The 18867-nt window shown below is 43.7% G+C and overlaps 1 protein-coding gene across 2 annotated transcripts; it reads left to right on the top strand.

The window, feature by feature from the left end:
• The first annotated feature begins 1461 nt into the window (after window positions 1–1461).
• On the top strand, window positions 1462–18043 carry LOC129823880 (segment polarity protein dishevelled homolog DVL-3-like). Of its 2 annotated transcripts, none has more exons than XM_055882949.1 (15): window positions 1462–2068; window positions 6554–6623; window positions 8967–9088; window positions 12145–12257; window positions 13189–13354; window positions 13473–13563; window positions 13656–13725; window positions 13919–14058; window positions 14281–14357; window positions 14601–14668; window positions 14796–14945; window positions 15232–15363; window positions 15864–16031; window positions 16128–16349; window positions 16851–18043. In XM_055882949.1, exons 1-15 carry the CDS (start codon window positions 1908–1910, stop codon window positions 17219–17221), a joined length of 2121 nt encoding a protein of 706 aa, XP_055738924.1. In that variant the 5' UTR covers window positions 1462–1907; the 3' UTR covers window positions 17222–18043. The 2 variants fall into 2 exon arrangements, with proteins under 2 accessions (XP_055738924.1, XP_055738923.1); XM_055882948.1 differs by having other exon boundaries at window positions 13222–13354.
• The last annotated feature ends 824 nt before the right edge of the window (window positions 18044–18867 follow it).

Here is an 18867-nt window from a genome sequence, read left to right on the forward strand (position 1 = left end):
AATGAAATTTCTTGAGTCAATAAGTACTCAACCCCTTTGTTGTGGCAAGCTTAAATAAATTCAGGAGTAAACATTTGCTTAACAAGTTACATAAGTTGCATGGACTCACTCTGTGCAATAATAGTGTTTAACATGATTGGTGGTGTATCAATACACCCAGTCACTACAAAGATACAGGCATCCTTCCTAACTCAGTTGCCGACAAGGAAGGAAACTGCTCAGGGATTTCACCATGACACAACAAAATGTTGTTAAAGTCAAAGTGTGTGAATACTTTCTGAAGGCACTGTATGTACTAGATACGAATCCCAAAAGTTTCAGGTATGGTTGCCAAAGGTGCATCAACTAATTACATTTATTATCTAAACATATTTTAATACACATTTCATATTATGTATGTGAGAGGGAAACAAATATTATGTGAAACAGTATTATAGTTTTGTATTATGCGTGAACACAGTATGTGATGGGGGAATCATTGTATATATCTGAAAGGGAATAGACTATAGAAAAATAAATTAAAAGTTTATGTCCTCATGCAGTTTGAAGGAAGTTGCTAACTAGCATTAGCGCATTTGCTAACTGCAAGCATGCTAGTAGATACCGTAGACTTCCAGTCATTGCGCTAACACAAGATTTATAGGCTACAGTCTCAAATGGGAACAAATTAGTCATAGTGGGCAGAACAAGCAAGAATGTGGGCAGAGCCAGAATGGCGCATCGGTCTAAGGCACTGCATCTCAGTGCACTAGGCGTCACTACAGACCTTGGTTCAATTCCAGGCTGTATCACAACTGGCAGTGATTGGAAGCACCCATAGAGCGGTGCACAATTGGCCCAGCGTCATCCGGGTTAGGGTTTGGCCAGGATAGGCTGTCATTGTAAATAACAATTTGTTCTTAACTGACTTTCCTAGTTAAATAAAAGTGCCGAAAGCGAGATCCTATTGGCGCGTTCTAGCATAATCTGCGTATTTCCGTTAGGGAACACCTCTATGAAGTGCGCGTGTGCAATAACTAAATTAGCCTTTGCACTCCTAAACAACGCGATTTTGCAGAGGGTAAAGTCAACAACACACTGTTCATAACATATTCTAGTTTTGGGAACAGAAAGCTGTATTGAGATCAAATGTTTCATCAATGATAAAATGTTCAGAATGTCGGCCAAAATCCATATCTTTCCATCTTCTCCCACTGCTGGCCAGTGGGCTTGCTCCCAAGTTTTATGCTACACATTTATACATCCAGTGAAATATCTGTCTCGACATTGTTCTATCTGTGGTGTAGCTACATACAATTTAGCAATGACTCGCGAAACTGTCTCTAACTTGCAGAGACATAAATATTTATACATTCGCTTATTGACTCTGGGGAAGTAGAAAACGGGTTTCATTGCCAAAATCCCGAAGTAACGTTATTCCTTGAAAAGCCATTGCGATTCTTTTTCTTTCCTCCTCTCCGGTAGAGGGAGCACGTTTAGCTTAGGGTTGGTGGTTGTTTGTTGTAGACTGCATTCTGAACTCAGGAGGAAAGATTCTTCGTGTTTATTCAACAAAGTAGCTGCCAGCTAGCGTGAACAACTACTGCCTAAATTCACATTTAGTCAAGATTGGAAAGTAGATACATTTGGTAGGTTGCGCCCTTTCAAATTGGTAACATAATATCCGGGTACGTAATAGTCTTCGTCTGGCTGAACCTTTGTGGAGCGAGGTGCTTCTAAATAGCTAGCTAATACTAGCTAACGTTAGGTTGCTACCGTAGCTAGCTAAAAGGATTCAAAATAACAACTGGTAGCTAGCCAGAAAGCCAGGGGAATCACAGCAGCACCGCGGGGAGCCGAGGCCCGAAAGGGAGCCTTCCAGGACCGCGGCTTGATGTACCCTGCCTGCCTCGCCCCAGCATCCCACAATGGGGGAGACCAAAGTCATATATCACCTCGACGACCAGGAAACACCTTACCTGGTCAAATTGGCAGTGCCCGCGGACAGGGTCACACTTGCAGACTTCAAAAATGTTCTGAAGAAACCTAACTACAAGTTCTTCTTCAAATCTATGGATGACGATTTTGGGTGAGCATTATTAGCATCTAAACAGTCTGCTACGGGAACGTTAGCTATTCTTTCACAATGAAATTATAATTTGTCAAAACGGGTTGGCTAACGTTAGCTAATCAACGTGTTCATGTTAATCATGGCATGAGTGTTATTCCTTTGTTTAACGTTATTCGTCGCTTTTTTTATATTACACAGTTAACGTTAGTTTGCTAGCTATTGTAACAGTTATATATTTTAGCTAACTAACGTTCAAATGATATACGAAACTAGGCAACATTGTCAATTTTCCTATTGCACAAGATTCGAGTATGGATAATTGAGATAGGTGGGCTATCTAGTTACCTATCGGTTGTATAATAGCCAGTGAAGTGGCTTACATCAGGGAGAAGGCCAACAGACCAGACCAGGATAATGGTCTCTTCTCTCCTCTTGCTGTTGTTGTCAAAAAAAGGGATGCAGTAGACTGGTTGGTTGGACATTACCGTCGGTCACTTACTCTGGAATGTGCTGTTGTTCACTGGCATGTTTACAAGCCAGCCCTTTGCGTGTGAAATGGTAAAGGAAATGATTCCATGTCCCATTAATCACTGAAAATGGCCTTAAACTTAACAGTAAGGTGATTTGGGATAGATCTTGTGTTCCTTCAGAGCGTTTGGGTGTTTCAAAATACAGTGCATGTCAGAAATGGGTAACATCAGTGTTGAATATTTCGTTGAGTAAAAAAGTGAAACACCTCAATGGCCTGTTTATAGAGAATGGCTAAGGCCTAACTGTCTATCCGGACGGTGGGTAACTCCCAATGGGCTTTGCCAGATTGAGCTCCTGGTAGAAGTCCAACTCCTCAGATTGAGGGTCAGGACAGGTTATGTATTTGATCTCAAACCGGTCTGCAATGGGACTGAATGCACCACTGAGATGCAGTGCATTGGGAAAGTATTCAGACCCCTTCACCTTTTCCACATTTTGTTACACTACAGCCTTATTCTAAAAAATGTCCTCATCAATCTACACACAATACCCCATAATGACAAATCCAAAACAGGTTTTTAGACATGCCAAACAATTAAAATGCTATAAACATAAATACCTTATTTACATAAGTATTCATACCCTTTGCTACAAGACTTGAAATTGAGCTCAGGTGCATCCTGTTTCTACTGATCATCCTTGAGATGTTTCTACAACTTGATTGGAGTCCACCTGGGGTAAATTCAATTGATTGGACATGATTTGGAAAGGCACACACCTGTCGATATAAGGTCCCACAGTTGACAGTGCATGTCAGAGCAAAAACCAAGCCATGAGGTCAAAGGAATTGTCCATAGAGCCCCAAGACAGGATTGTCAGTGCACAGATATGCGGAAGGGTACCAAAACATTTCTGAAGTGTTGAAGGATCCCAATGGTTACTCTGACAGAGTTCCTTTGTGGAGATGGGAGAGTCTTCCAGAAGGACAACCATCTTTGAAGCACTCCACCAATCAGGCCTTAATAGTAGAGTGGCCAGACGGAAGCCACTCCTCAGTAGAATGCACATGACAGCCCGCTTGGAGTTTGCCAAAAAGCACCTAAAGGACTCTCAGACCATGATAAGCAAGATTTTCTGGTCTGATGAAACCAATATTGAACTCTTTGGCCTGAATGCCAAGCACCTCTCATCACCTGGCCAATACCATCCCTACTGTGAAGCATGCTATGGGGTTGTTTTTCAGTGGCACGAAATGGGAGACCGGGTCAAGGGAAAGATCAACGGAGCAAAGTACATAGAGATCCTTGATGAAATCCTGCTCCACTCACGACCTCAGACTGGGGTAAAGGTTCACCTTTCAGTCTCTGAATGTCCTTGAGTGGCCCAGCCAGAGCCTGGACTTGAACCCGATCGAACATCTCTGGAGAGACCTGAAAATGGCTGTGCAGCGATGCTCCCCATCTAACCTGACAGAGCTTGAGAGGATCTGCAGAGAAGAATGGGAGAAACTGTGTAGTGTCATACCGAAGAAGACTCGAGGCTGCTAAAGGTGCTTCAACAAAGTACTGAGTAGAGGTCAACTGATTAATCGGAATGGCCGATTAATTAGGGCCGATTTCAAGTTTTCACAACAATCGGAAATCGGTATTTTTGGACACAGATTTTTTTTTTTACACCTTTATTTAACTGGGCAAGTCAGTTAAGAACACATTCTTATTTTCAATGACGGCCTAGGAACGGTGGGTTAACTTTCTTGTTCAGGGGCAGAACGACAGATTTTTACCTTGTCAGCTCGGGGATTCGTTTTTGCAACCTTGCGGTTACTAGTCCAACGCTCTAACCACCTGCCTTACATTGCACTCCACGAGGAGCCTGCGTGGTAGGCTGACTACCTGTTCCGCAAGGGCAGCAAGAAGCCAAGGTAAGTTGCTAGCTTGCATTAAATTTATCTTATAAAAAACAATCAGTCTTAACATAATCACTAGTTAACTACACATGGTTGATGATATTACTAGTTTATCTAGCGTGTGCTGTGTTGCATATAATCGATGCAGTGCCTGTTAATTTCTCATTGAATCACAGCCTACTTCGCCAAACGGGTGATGATTTAGCACTGTCGTTGCACCAAACCTAACCATAAACATCAATGCCTTTCTTTAAAATCAATACACAAGTATATATTTTTAAACCTGCATATTTAGTTAATATTGCTTGCTAACATGAATTTCTTATAATTAGGCAAATTGTGTCACTTCTCTTGCGTTCCGTGCAAGCAGTCAGTGTATATGCAACAGTTTTGGCCGCCTGGCTCGTTGCAAACTGTGTGAAGTCCATTTTTTGCTAACAAAGACCGTAATTAATTTGCCGGAAATGTACAGAATTATGAAATAACATTGAAGGTTGTACAATGTAACAGCAATATTTAGACTTAGGGATGCCACCCGTTAGATAAAATACGGAACGGTTCCGTATTTCACTGAAAGAATAAAAGTTTTGTTTTCAAAATGATAGTTTCCGGATTCGACCATATCAATGACCAGAGGCTCGTATTTCTGTGTGTTATAATTAAGTCTATGATTTGATATTTGATAGAGCAATCTGACTGAGCCATGGTAGGCAGCAGCAGGCTCGTAAGCATTCATTCAAACAGCACTTTCGTGCATTTGACTGCAGCTCTTCGCTGTGCTTCAAGCATTGAGCTGTTTATGACTTCAAGCCTATCAACTCCCGAGATTAGGCTGGTGTAACCGATGTGAAATGGCTAGCTAGCTAGTGGGGTGCGCGTTAATAGCGTTTCAATCGGTGACGTCACTTGCTCTGAGATTTGGAGTAGTTGTTCCCCTTGCTCTGCAAGGGCCGTGGCTTTTGTGGAGCGATGGGTAGCGATGCTTCGAGGGTGGCTGTTGTCGATGTGTTCCTGGTTCGAGCCCAGGGAGGCGCGAGGATTTGGACGGAAGGTTTACTGTAACACTGGCAATACTAAAGTGCCTATAAGAACATCCAATAGTCAAAGGTATATGATATACAAATGGTATAATAGAGAGAAATAGTCCTATAATTCCTATAACTACAACCTAAAACTTCTTACCTGGGAATATTGAAGACTCATGTTAAAAGGAACCACCAGCTTTCATATGTTCTCATGTTCTGAGCAAGGAACTTAAACGTTAGCTTTCTTACATGGCACATATTGCACTTTCTTCTCCAACACTTTGTTTTTGCATTATTTAAACCAAATTGAACGTGTTTCATTTTATTTGATGCTAAATTGATTTTATTGATGTATTATATTAAGGTAAAAGAAAAGTGTTCATTCAGGATTGTTGTAATTGTCATTATTACAAATATATATTAAAATGTTTTATTTGGTCCTCCAATAATCGGTATCGGCGTTGAAAAATCATTATCGGTCGACCTCTAGTACTGAGTAAAGGGTCTGAATACTTATGTAAATGTAATATTAGTTTATTTTTTATAAATGTCTAACAGTTTTTGTTTTGTCATTATGAGGTATTGTGTAGATTTAGGAGATGTTTATTTTTTTTAATCCATTTTAGAATATTGCTGTAACGTAACAAAATGTCAAGGGGTTTGAATACTTTCCAAATGCACTGTGTATGTATGTATGTATGTTCGGCCTGCTAAATAACGTGCTCTATTGACACCAGGCTAAATTGAAATTTGGCACTGCAGGTTTGTTTCGCACACGACACACACGTTGTAGAAAATCAAAGCTTAGTAATTGAACTAGCTAGCGCAGTAATTTAACAAAATTGAGACTTAGATTTAGTCCATATGTTTCTACCATGAGGTGAATTATTAGAATGTCTTTTGTCTTTATGGGTTTGGCCTAAAGCAGCGAATTATATTTAAAAAATAAATTTAAAAAATACAATTTTTTAAATATTTTTTTTTAGACTGTTGGTTTCCCTATTGTTGGGACTGGGAGTGTTTCACCCTAGTGTCAGTGCATTCTTTACCAGCATTTGTGTACACATGTTGAGTAAATGTTGTTCTCTCTTTTTCTCGCAGGGTGGTGAAAGAAGAGATATCTGATGACAATGCCAAACTCCCTTGTTTTAATGGTCGTGTGGTATCTTGGGTAAGCACACACACACCACCTTTGTCTTAAGTGTTTGTCAATGACACCCATCTGTTGTGGCTGCTATTGACTCCGAACATCACTCTGTCTCTGGGGAGGAGCCTCACTCATTTGTTTGATAATATCATTATTACTAGGGCCGGGATGATACCAGTATTGCGATACTCGTAAGTATTGTGGCAAGGAAACAACACAAAGCATAATTAACTTAAGAAAACAGCCCTAATGTTGGAAACAAACAACATTATGTTGTCCTCCAGGGTCATATCTATTTATTTTCCTAGTTATAGCACACAATATTAAATACCGAACAAAAATAGAAACTCATCTTGTAAAGTGTTGGTTTCATGAGCTGAAATAAAAGATCCCAGAAATTTTCCATACGCACAAGAAGCTAATTTCTCTCAAATTTTGTTCGCAATTTGTATACATCCCTTTTAGTGAGCATTTCTCCTTTGCCAAGATAATCCACGAACCTGACAGGTATGGCATATCAAGAAGCTGATTAAACAACAGTATCATTTCACAGGTGCACCTTATGCTGGGGACAATGACAACACAATGTCTCAATTTTGAACGAGCGTGCAATGGGCATGCTGACTGCAGGAATGTCCACCACAGCTGTTGCCAGAGAATTGAATGTTCATTTCTCTACCATAAGCCGCCTCCAACATTCCTTTAGAGAATCTGTCAGTATGTCCAATTGGCCTCGCAACCGCAGCACACGTGTAACCACGCCATCTCAGGATCTTCACACCAGGCTTCTTAAAAATAAACTTTTTTATTATATTTTATTAAAACATGCAATCTACTTGCAGTGAAGACACTCAACATTTACACCTGGCTTTTTCACCTACGGGATATTCTGAGACCAGCCACTCGTACAGCTGAGGACACTCATTCTTATTGGTTGGGCCTGGCTCTCCAGTGTGTGTTCCTGGCTCCCAAATGTTTGGACCTATGCCTGCCCAGTCATGTATATTCCATAGATTAGGGCTTAAAATGTATATTTAAATTGACTTTCTTATGAGCTGTAACTCGGTAAAATTGTTGAAATTGTTAAATGTTGCGTTTTTAGATTTTTGTTAAGTATACATAGAGCAGGGGGTTTAAAAGACCAAAGAGTTTAATCTGCTTCGTGTTTTCATTTTTTGCCATTGAAAAAAATATCGCAATACTGGTATCGTCCCGGCCCTAATTACACACACACGCGCTGTTTCTCATTCTCTTTATTTCTCGTCAATCTTTTTAGCTGTCTTCCAAATACACTTGTTGTTTGTTTCCAACTCATATATTCTCAGTACACACAGACCAGTGTGTGTCTTCGTGACTGAGACGTGTTTTTCTGCACCTCCTTGCTTGTCCTCTTTGTCAATTGAGTTCTGATTAAGACAAACTGAAATCACAGGATCATAGACATCACTCTCAAATAAAGAACTTCACTGCACCTAATGAGAAGATTGAATCACAGAGAGTGGCAAAAGAAAGTGAGTAGTGAAAGGGTGGTTTGTTTAAGAAGGAAATGGTGTATGTACTCTGAGATTCATTTTGGAGACATTAACAACTAGTGCAGGGTTCCCCAACTGACACCCCCGGGTGGTTTAATTTGGCCCCCCAACTTTTCTGACCCCCCCAAGCCCCCCCCCCCCACCCCAAAAAAAACACTTGGATTTTTTCCCCCTTGTTGGACATAAGACTGTACAAACACCAGGAAATCAGCTCCAAGTGATTTTAATTTATGAAATCTGTTCTCAAGTATTCCCACGTGATTGTATACAAATGTAAGCAAGGTTTGAAATTATTGTTTTAGTCAAACATATCTGTTTGGGCTTCTTGCAGTCAATTTTCAGTCTACAAATTATTTTCCGGACCCCCCCAACCATCTGCTCAATAAAAAATTGTCCCGTGGCTGAATCTAGTTGATGATCATTGAACTAGTATGTGTTTGTAAGATTGACAAGGAGAGGTACTGTGTGTGGAGGGAGAGGGTGTAGGCCTACCTTCTTACTATAACTAGGAATATCTCTGGGCCCTAGGTTATTGGCTTTCTTTCATACAGTACATGGTCAGGAAAGTATGATCATCATCTCTGGTTGTGTCTATGTATATTTATCTGTCTGTATGTATCAATTGGCTTTGTCTGTCTCGGCTAAAATTAAGTTCTAGTGAAATGTGTTTAGTATCCAGGGTGTATGTCTGTTTGTCGCCTCTCTGCTTGGTCTTTGGGGCTACAGGTCTGGTTTGTTGTAAAACGCATTTGTAAAAATAGCTGTATAGTGCATGCAAATACAATTTGAGGGTACATGATTGTTGGAGTCTCAACGTTGGTCTCTCTGTCCTCAGCTGGTGTCAGGGGACGGTGCTCACTCAGACGGGGGCTCGGTGGTTGAGAGTTTGTTGGAGCTGCCGCCACCCCCCCTGGAGAGGACTGGGGGCATCGGGGACTCCAGACCACCATCCTACCAGTTAGTTGTGTGTGTGTGCCTGTTCAGCTGTGTGCGCAATGTACTGTTGTGACTTTACTTTCATTAATCTGATGACTGTTATTTATGTAATCAATTATGTTTATTTGTTACCCGATTTTCAATTAATCATGTAACAATTAACTCTTTAGGAATTGGGGCACCACGAATTAAACTCTAAAGGTCTTTCGCTATCACGCCCATAAACAGTCAACGGATTAATCATAACCTCGTATCATATCATCATTCTGAACAGTCGTAACCTCCTGTATCTGCAAAAAAAACAGCCTTACTTATGATTCTGTACTACACAAATTATTTTAATTATTTATTTACTAGCTAACTAAATGGTAACACAGGATAAACATACACACTTAATACATTAGAAACAGGTCCCTAGTAGACTGACTCAATATGGCGGCTTGTTACAAAGGAGATGGAGAAAGATAGGCTAGTCAGCCGTGTCGATGGTTCCCATTGGTGATGAGAGTAGTAGAATACGGTGATTTGAGAAGAGTAGCTCCCACTTAAGTTCACTTTTCTAGATGCTTTGCATAGCTAATCAGCCGTACCAGTGATTGTCCGGGAGGTGACTACCTTGTTGAGATTTCAGAGATCCAACCACTTTGGACGTGTGCTGCAGCTCAACGCCTCTCTGGTCTCATATGTTAATTCTTAACCCACCTTTTTTAGACGGTTCATTCTAAAGGGGTGGTTCGTGAGGCTGACACGATCTCTGACCTCACTCAAGGGGGCGGTGACTACTCACTTGTACAAAGTTATAGAAATAATTCCCTCATAGTTTCTAAGATCACATCCCTCTCTTAACAAAAATACTGCGTTTGGCCTATTTCATACACAACGTAGAGGATGGACACTTTGTACATGTAGTATGTATACTTTCCAATTTACAGTATTTCCTTTATAACAATATTTAATGATGTCACAAAATGACATTATTATTCTTTAGATGGCCTCTGACCATCCCCCACGTTCTATGTTAGAGATATTGTTCCAGTATTTGCTATAGGATGTTTTAGAGTTTTGTCGGGAAAACCTCTGTGAAACAAAGGCACACACACTCCTGTGTGAATTTGGAGAAGGAGACAGCTGAAAGTTCTAATCCTTGATTTACAGCAGGGTATGAGCTGTCGACCCCCCCCCCCCCCCCCCCCCCCCCACCACCACCCCCACCACCACCAGTTCCCTCCTCCCCTCTCTGTGGGTGAGAGAGGGTCTGGTTGAAGTCATCCAATGCGAAGCTGATCCGACCCATCTGGAACATCACAGTACAGTCACGACAGCACATCTATTTGACTGTTTATTTTTTGTCTGTGTGTGTGTAAGAGAAGTTGTATGTGTGCTTGTGAATGAGTGTGTTTCTGTCTCTCTCCAAGACTCTGTATATGTCTTAGGGTGTGTTTGTAAAATCACCCTAAAGTGTCAGAGTGCACTCTGGGCCCATTCATAAATTGGCAGAGTTTCGTTCTTGGTGCGGTCAGAGTGCACATTGGATGCCCTGACCGAGGTGGACACTGAGGTTTAGAACACTCGAGGTGGACACTGTGAGGTTTAGAACACTCGAGGTGGACACTGTGAGGTTTAGAACACTCGAGGTGGACACTGTGAGGTTTAGAACACTCGAGGTGGACACTGTGAGGTTTAGAACACTCGAGGTGGACACTGTGAGGTTTAGAACACTCGAGGTGGACACTGTGAGGTTTAGAACACTCGAGGTGGACACTGTGAGGTTTAGAACACTCGAGGTGGACACTGTGAGGTTTAGAACACTCGAGGTGGACACTGTGAGGTTTAGAACACTCGAGGTGGACACTGTGAGGTTTAGAACACTCGAGGTGGACACTGTGAGGTTTAGAACACTCGGGGTGGACACTGTGAGGTTTAGAACACTCGGGGTGGACACTGTGAGGTTTAGAACACTCGGGGTGGACACTGTGAGGTTTAGAACACTCGGGGTGGACACTGTGAGGTTTAGAACACTCGGGGTGGACACTGTGAGGTTTAGAACACTCGAGGTGGACACTGTGAGGTTTAGAACACTCGAGGTGGACACTGTGAGGTTTAGAACACTCGAGGTGGACACTGTGAGGTTTAGAACACTCGAGGTGGACACTGTGAGGTTTAGAACACTCGAGGTGGACACTGTGAGGTTTAGAACACTCGAGGTGGACACTGTGAGGTTTAGAACACTCGGAACAACGGAGGTCAAACGCCCAAGCTAACTGGCTAAAGGTGGCAATTAAAAAAATGATTATTTAACAGTTAAGAACCAATTCTTATTTACAATGACAGCCTACCAGGGAACAGTGGGTTAACTGCCTTGTTCAGGGGCAGAACGACAGATTTGTACCATGTCAGCTCGGGGATTCGATCCAGCAACCTTTTGGTACTGGCCCAAAAATAACCGCAAAAGCTACTAGCTTCCAGACACAATGAAAGAACACCATATAATCGCTTGACTCCTAAGTTTACTTTGATATGATGGGTATTCTATCAATATTTGTGCATAAAGGCGTTTCCACCGCCATTTCTCTCATAATTAATTTTACAGACACAAAAAGACCCCACCATGTCGAACGAACAAATTACCCGATGGCATGTACAATTTTTACCAGAACTTCCTGTTTCTATCACAGCTATTGTGGTTTTTCTTTAAAATACGGTATGACTTTACTCACATAAACTGTGGATGGAAACGTGCTTACTGGCCACAAATATATTTTTTGCCAGTGTTTTCTTAAACCTGCCATAACAACCAAGTTTATGGCGTTTGTAATTTCCCTAAATTATTCTGTGCTTTATCAAACCAGCTCTTAAGTCGGTGTAGATTGACAGGGTGAATTTACAAATAATGTATCCTTTGTGCTTCTAACATCTGCCTAATAACCATGACAACCGTGAGAACAACTACTTGCTCAATGGAATAATTATTACTTTTGTGACACGCCACTCTTTTCTCTCTCCCCCTCTGACCCACTCTCGATTTCTCTCCCCTCCCTCATCCCTTTCTCCATCCGTTTCTCCATGTCGCACTGCAGTGGGAAGGCCACAGGTGGACGAGACTCGTTGGACAACGAGACTGAGACGGGCTCGATGGTGTCCCAGAGGAGAGAGAGGGAGCGCCCGCGCCGGAAACCCACTCACCAGCCTGGTCTGAGAGCAGTCTGTCCACTCCTCTCTTTAGTCACTTACTCAGCATCTCTCTTTCACTCCTCTCTTTAGTCACTCACTCAGCATCTCTCTTTCACTCCTCTCTTTAGTCACTCACTCAGCATCTCTCTTTCACTCCTCTCTTTAGTCACTCACTCAGCATCTCTCTTTCACTCCTCTCTTTAGTCACTCACTCAGCATCTCTCTTTCACTCCTCTCTTTAGTCACTCACTCAGCATCTCTCTTTCACTCCTCTCTTTAGTCACTCACTCAGCATCTCTCTTTCACTCCTCTCTTTAGTCACTCACTCAGCATCTCTCTTTCACTCCTCTCTTTAGTCACTCACTCAGCATCTCTCTTTCACTCCTCTCTTTAGTCACTCACTCAGCACCTCTCTTTCACTCCTCTCTTTAGTCACTCACTCAGCACCTCTCTTTCACTCCTCTCTTTAGTCACTCACTCAGCATCTCTCTTTCACTCCTCTCTTTAGTCACTCACTCAGCATCTCTCTTTCACTCCTCTCTTTAGTCACTCACTCAGCATCTCTCTTTCACTCCTCTCTTTAGTCACTCACTCAGCATCTCTCTTTCACTCCTCTTTAGTCACTCACTCAGCATCTCTCTTTCACTCCTCTCTTTAGTCACTCACTCAGCACCTCTCTTTCAAACCTCTCTTTAGTCACTCAGCACCTCTCTCTCAATCCTATCTTTAGTCACTCACTCAGCATCTCTCTTTCACTCCTCTTTGACATACTCCTAACTCTACCATCCACTTCCTAGTGGAAGATGTGACAAATGACAGTTTTTGGATAGGCTTGGTGGAATATGCACCTATCAAGGGGCAGTGGGAAGCTATTACCACCATTTGAAACTATCCAGCTTTATAGTTATCCAAACTACATGACGTTCCTAGGGCCTGGCCTATAGCGTGAGGCCTTTCGCTCAGTGCCGTGTCGCCCCCTGCAGGTGGGAGGAACGGTTACTCGCGAGTGGGCCGAGGGGCTGAGCTGAGCCAATACGACAGCTGCTCGTCCTTCATGAGCAGTGAGCTGGAGTCCACCAGCTGCTTCGACTCTGAGGACGACGACGCCACCAGCCGGTGAGGCCCTCCACCTAACCGTCACGCAACGTTTGTCTAACCTCCACTTTCTTGCCTCCTTCCAGTGGGAACCTTTGCCTTATGTCTACTGTGACCCTTTTGGGCTTTCTCCTCCCAGCTTCAGCAGTTCCACAGAGCAGAGCTCCTCTCGCCTGATGAGGCGACACCGCCGGCGCCGGCGGAAACCCAAAACGTCCAACATGGAAAGGGTGAGATGGGCGGACACGCACACAGTATTTTGATATGTAAATTACCTTATGTCTCTCGTCACGCTTCTTTGTCTCCCGCTCTTTTTTTGTAGTCTTCATCCTTCAGCAGCGTCACAGACTCCACCATGTCTCTGAACATCATCACTGTCACACTGAACATGGGTAAGTATTTCTGTTGCTGTATTTCTCACTTTTCCTGATAAATTGTAATAAAACTTTTGATAGTCCTCTCTGTTCATAGTTCTCAAAGTGTTTTTTGACAAACTGGAATATGAACTAATTAACTACAAATATGAAGTAGAAATCCTACACTGTCTCAATGTGCCTCCTCTCTCTCCATCTTTCTATCTTGTAGAGAAGTATAACTTCCTGGGCATCAGCATCGTGGGGCAAAGCAATGAGAGGGGAGACGGCGGCATCTACATCGGCTCCATCATGAAAGGAGGGGCTGTGGCCGCAGACGGACGCATTGAGCCCGGAGACATGCTGCTGCAGGTGTGTCTGTGACTCCAGAAATGTGTGGCCCCCATTCAACATTGGAGCAGGGTGATCAAGCAGTTGAATTCAGGGTTGAGTTCATGATGCATTAAATGGACTGAAACAGGGTGGAACTACCTGAATATGTCCAATAAGAAAGTGCTTGTTTTGCTACAATTTGCTCCGGTGAAACCTAATAGGTACGAACCAGATCAGAGATTGTCTCCTCACTTCTAACAGGTGAATGACATCAACTTTGAGAATATGAACAACGACGATGCGGTTCGAGTGCTGAGGGACATCGTACACAAGCCAGGGTGATTCTCTCTCACATACACACCTGTGTTCTTTCACAAGCACATTTACAAACACACAAGTTGCAACCACAGTCTTAGGACAGAGAAAGAATGTTGTATTTTATACTTTCACTTTCTTTGGTATTGTATTCAGTCTGTAAAAAGACAGGTGTAGGCTTAGCAGCTTTGCCTTATAAATGTGTGTTGTGTGCATAGCCAGCTCTGTGTTAAGTGTGTGTGTGTGTGTGTAAACTCTGTTTACAGTCCCATCACTCTGACTGTGGCTAAGTGCTGGGACCCCAACCCCCGGAGCTGCTTTGCTCTGCCTAGAAGTGAGTATTCTCCTGCTGTGTCTTCCTCACGCAACACACCACTCAAAATGTTAATGTTTGTGAATATTTGTGGTGATTTTGTGATATCTGTGTACTATGTCCCTCTAACCCCCTTTTCTCCCACCAGGTGAGCCGATCCGGCCCATTGACCCTGCTGCGTGGGTGTCCCACACTGCAGCGATGACGGGGGTGTACCCTGCCTATGGCATGAGCCCCTCGATGACCACGGTCACCTCCACCAGCTCCTCCATCAGCAGCTCCATCCCTGAGACTGAACGTGAGTCACACCTACACCTGGATCCCAACAAAACTCATGGAAACACTCTATAATACCTCTTGTTTTATTGCGTCATGAAGCAATCGACAGTCTAGTATGTGAACGAGATCCTAATGTGATGCCTTTTAATAAGTTCCACTAATCTTTGAAAGGAACCCACACCTGTCATACTGGGGAAAACCTGCGTCCTAACTAAAGAGTCCCACTGTCTCATTCTAAACCTGTAAGCCATGGTTGCTACCCTGGCTAAACCCAGTAACCCACACCTCCCATTTGCTCCTCACAGGCTTCGACGATTTCCACTTGTCCATCCACAGCGACATGGCAACCGTTGCCAAGGTCATGGCTTCCCCGGAGTCGGGCCTGGAGGTGCGAGACAGGATGTGGCTAAAGATCACCATCGCAAATGCTTTTATAGGTATGCTCACTCTCTTTTCCTCTTTCTCTCTCTGTCTCTCTCTCTGTCTCTCTCTCTGTCTACCTCTCTCTCTCTGTCTACCCCTCTCTCTGTCTACCCCTCTGTCCCACTCTCTGTCTGTCTCTGTCTCTGTCTCTCTCTCTCTCTACCTCTCTCTCTACCCCTCTCTCTACCCCTCTCTCTACCCCTCTCTCTCTCTCTCTCTACCCCTCTCTCTCTACCCCTCTCTACCCCTCTCTCTCTCTCTCTCTCTACCCCTCTCTCTCTCTCGCTCTACCCCTCTCTCTCTACCCCCCTCTCTCTCTCTCTCTCTACCCCTCTCTCTCTCTACCCATCTGTCTGTCTTCCTGTCCTCCAGTTTTTCACTTTCTCATTTTGTCTAGATGTCTTTCTAAATTCCCCCTGTTCTAGGCCTTACTTTGTCTCTTTTGCAGGTTAATTGCCATTGAATGTGTATGTTTGTGTCTAGACTCATTGTGTGCGTGTGTGTGTCTTCCCAGGCTCAGACGTGGTGGACTGGCTCTTCCATCACGTGGAGGGCTTCTCGGACCGAAGGGAAGCCAGGAAGTACGCCAGTAACCTGCTCAAGGCCGGCTACATCCGCCACACCGTCAACAAGGTCACCTTCTCCGAGCAGTGTTACTACATCTTCGGAGACCTCTGTGGCAGTGAGTGTTTTCAGTAGATCCTCATATTTCCTAGTTTGAAAACAGTCCCTAGTCCGAAACTACAACATTTATGTTCTTGACCTGTCTCTCTCTCAGACATGACCCACCTGTCTCTGCAAGACCATGACGGCTCCAGTGGAGGGGCGTCGGACCAGGACACCCTGCCCCCTCTGCCCCACCCTGGGGCGGCCCCCTGGCCCATGGCCCTACCCTACCAGTTCCCCATCGACCACCCCTACAACCCCCAGCCCCAACACGACCTGCCCCAGGGCTTCCCGGGAGTAGGGGCGGGCAGCGCTGGCAGCCAACACAGCGACGGTGAGGAGAGCTGAGACTCACCAGCAGAATTCAGTCAAACCCAGACACAGAGAGAGGGGGAACTAGTTTCAGTTAACCAACACTACAGCCTAAGACAATGCAACACTTTGAGTTAACACACATTGTAAAAGATAATCATATTACAATCGTAACAATATTTCCTGTTGATTTAAAAGCTATTGAGTTATTTATCTGCCGCATTTGAACTTATTGGCCAGTCAATATCAGTCATCATGTGTTGGCCCCGGCATGAATCAGCACTACCATGCCTGACTTGAGTCACAGCGTAAATAAATGATATAGAAAAACTTCAGAAGGAGATTAAGATTATACAGGAGTGTTGCTCTAATAGATAAATGTATTTGAATATATCTACAAGTCATGTACGCAGCAAAGCCAGAACGTACACACAGTCAATCATATAAAACATTTGCAGTCATGTATGAAGGTCAAATAGTTGGATGTTAACACACTTTGTTTGTTTTCCTCCCCTGACTCCAGGCAGCAGCGGCTCCAACTGCAGTAAGACCGAGGGCAGAGGCGGTGCCGGGGGCTCCAACAAGTCGGGTGGTAGTGGCAGCGAGTCAGAGATCAGGAGCCATCGTGCCCCCAGTGAGCGCTCTGTGGCCCCTAGCGAGCGCAGCACCCGCAGTTCCTACAGCCATCGAAGCGCCCACTCACTGTCCTACGGCCCCGGCTTGGTCTATGCCCCCCCAGGCCTGCCCCCTCAGCCCCTCCACCTGGCCACAGCTGCCCCCGGAGCACCCCCAGGCCGAGAGCTGGCCAACGCTCCCCCAGAGCTCACCGGCTCCCGCCAGTCCCTGCGCATAGCTGTGGGCAACCCTGGCGAGTTCTTTGTCGATGTCATGTGACGCAGGTCATGTCATAGGCACACCACAAAATGGTGGATAAGAATTGTTTTGTTTAGTGCTGAGAGGGACAGACAGGAGGAGGAGGTCTCTAGAAAATAATTGTTGGGGTCAATTCCATTTCCTTTTTGAATTGGCAGAATTAAAATGTAATTGAGCCCAACCCTGCTGGAAATGTCCTCTCTTGCTCTTCTGCTCTACTTTCTTCAGTGAAGAAACCCCCCGTCAGTTTCCTCCCTGTGAGGAGAGTTGTGTTTGGGTCGTGACCGGGAGGGAGGCCGGGGAAACAGCTGAGGATGACTCCGCGCTTTTCTACTTGGATGTTTTTAATTTGTTATTTTCTGTCTTTCCTCTCCTTATCTGCACATCCTCTGTCCTCCCCAACCCCAGTCCATCAGATACAAAGGTTAAAAAAGCTTCCTCCCTCCCTCCCTCCATACTTTCTTTCACCTAAAATGGTCCCTTAACAACCGATTTATGTTTGCAAAGTGAAAGAAATAGAAAATTAACACTAATCTTAAATTGACTTTTGTTTGTATGACTTTGTTTGACTATGAAAATGTAGTGCAAGAGACCTGATGCCCTTTCTGTTCTCTTGTGTTTATCATAGCTGGTTGCAGATACATGTAGTTTATTTTTCAACACTTAACATGAGCTTCCAGCTTAGACTCATTGTTAAAGTATATTTGTCTGTTAACCAGAGGTATATTTGTGTCTCTGTCTTGCGATAATGTACAGTGGAGAGAAAAAAGGTTTTCTTACCAACTCTCACTACTCTTTTATTAAGAAATGTGTTTTTATTTATAAATAGTTTTATGACTTTAATGTGTTGTTTTGTGTGTGTGTGTGTGTGTGTGTGTCCGCAAGAAACCTGGGGAAGGACATTATTTGCACTTTAAAGCAAGCAAGGAATTGTGTGTGTGAGAGTGAGTGTGTATTTAAGCTTCCTTTTAACTGGTTGATCCACTGCATCAAAAATCTTCCAAATGTAAAGGTCTGGATATGACACTTTATGAAGGGAAAATGCTAAGGGAGCATGAGTTGATCATGCAGTTCCAGGATACATATTTTGAGATGAAGTTGGTAGGACTGCTGTAGCATCAAATTCTATTAGTCATGTGTCGAATACAACCTTACAGTGAAATGCTTACTTACGAGCCCCAAACCAACAATGCAGTTAAAAAACAAAAAATAAGGTTAAGAATAAGAGTTAAAAGTAACAAGTAATTAAAGAGCAGCAGTAAAATAACAATAGCGAGACTATATACAGGGGGTACTGATATAGAGTCAATGTGCGGGGGCACCGGTTAGTTGAGGTAATATGTAGATAGTGTTATTAAAATGACTGTGTAGATGACAACGAAGAGAAGCAGTGGGTTAAAGAGGGGGTGAGGGGGGGCACTGCAAGTAATCTGGGTAGCCATTTGCCTAGATGTTCAGGAGTTGTATGGCTTGGGGTAGAAGCTGTTTAGAAGCCTCTTGGACCTAGACTTGGCGCTCCGGTACCGCTTGCCGTGCGGTAGCAGAGAGAACAGTCTATGACTAGAGTGGCTGGAGTCTTTGACAATTTTTAGGGCCTTCCTCTGACACCGCCTGGTATAGATGTCCTGGATGGCAGGAAGCTTGGCCCCAGTGATATACTGGGCCGT

The sequence above is a fragment of the Salvelinus fontinalis genome, chromosome 26, assembly GCF_029448725.1.
Source record: "Salvelinus fontinalis isolate EN_2023a chromosome 26, ASM2944872v1, whole genome shotgun sequence".
In the NCBI taxonomy this organism is placed as follows: domain Eukaryota; kingdom Metazoa; phylum Chordata; class Actinopteri; order Salmoniformes; family Salmonidae; genus Salvelinus; species Salvelinus fontinalis.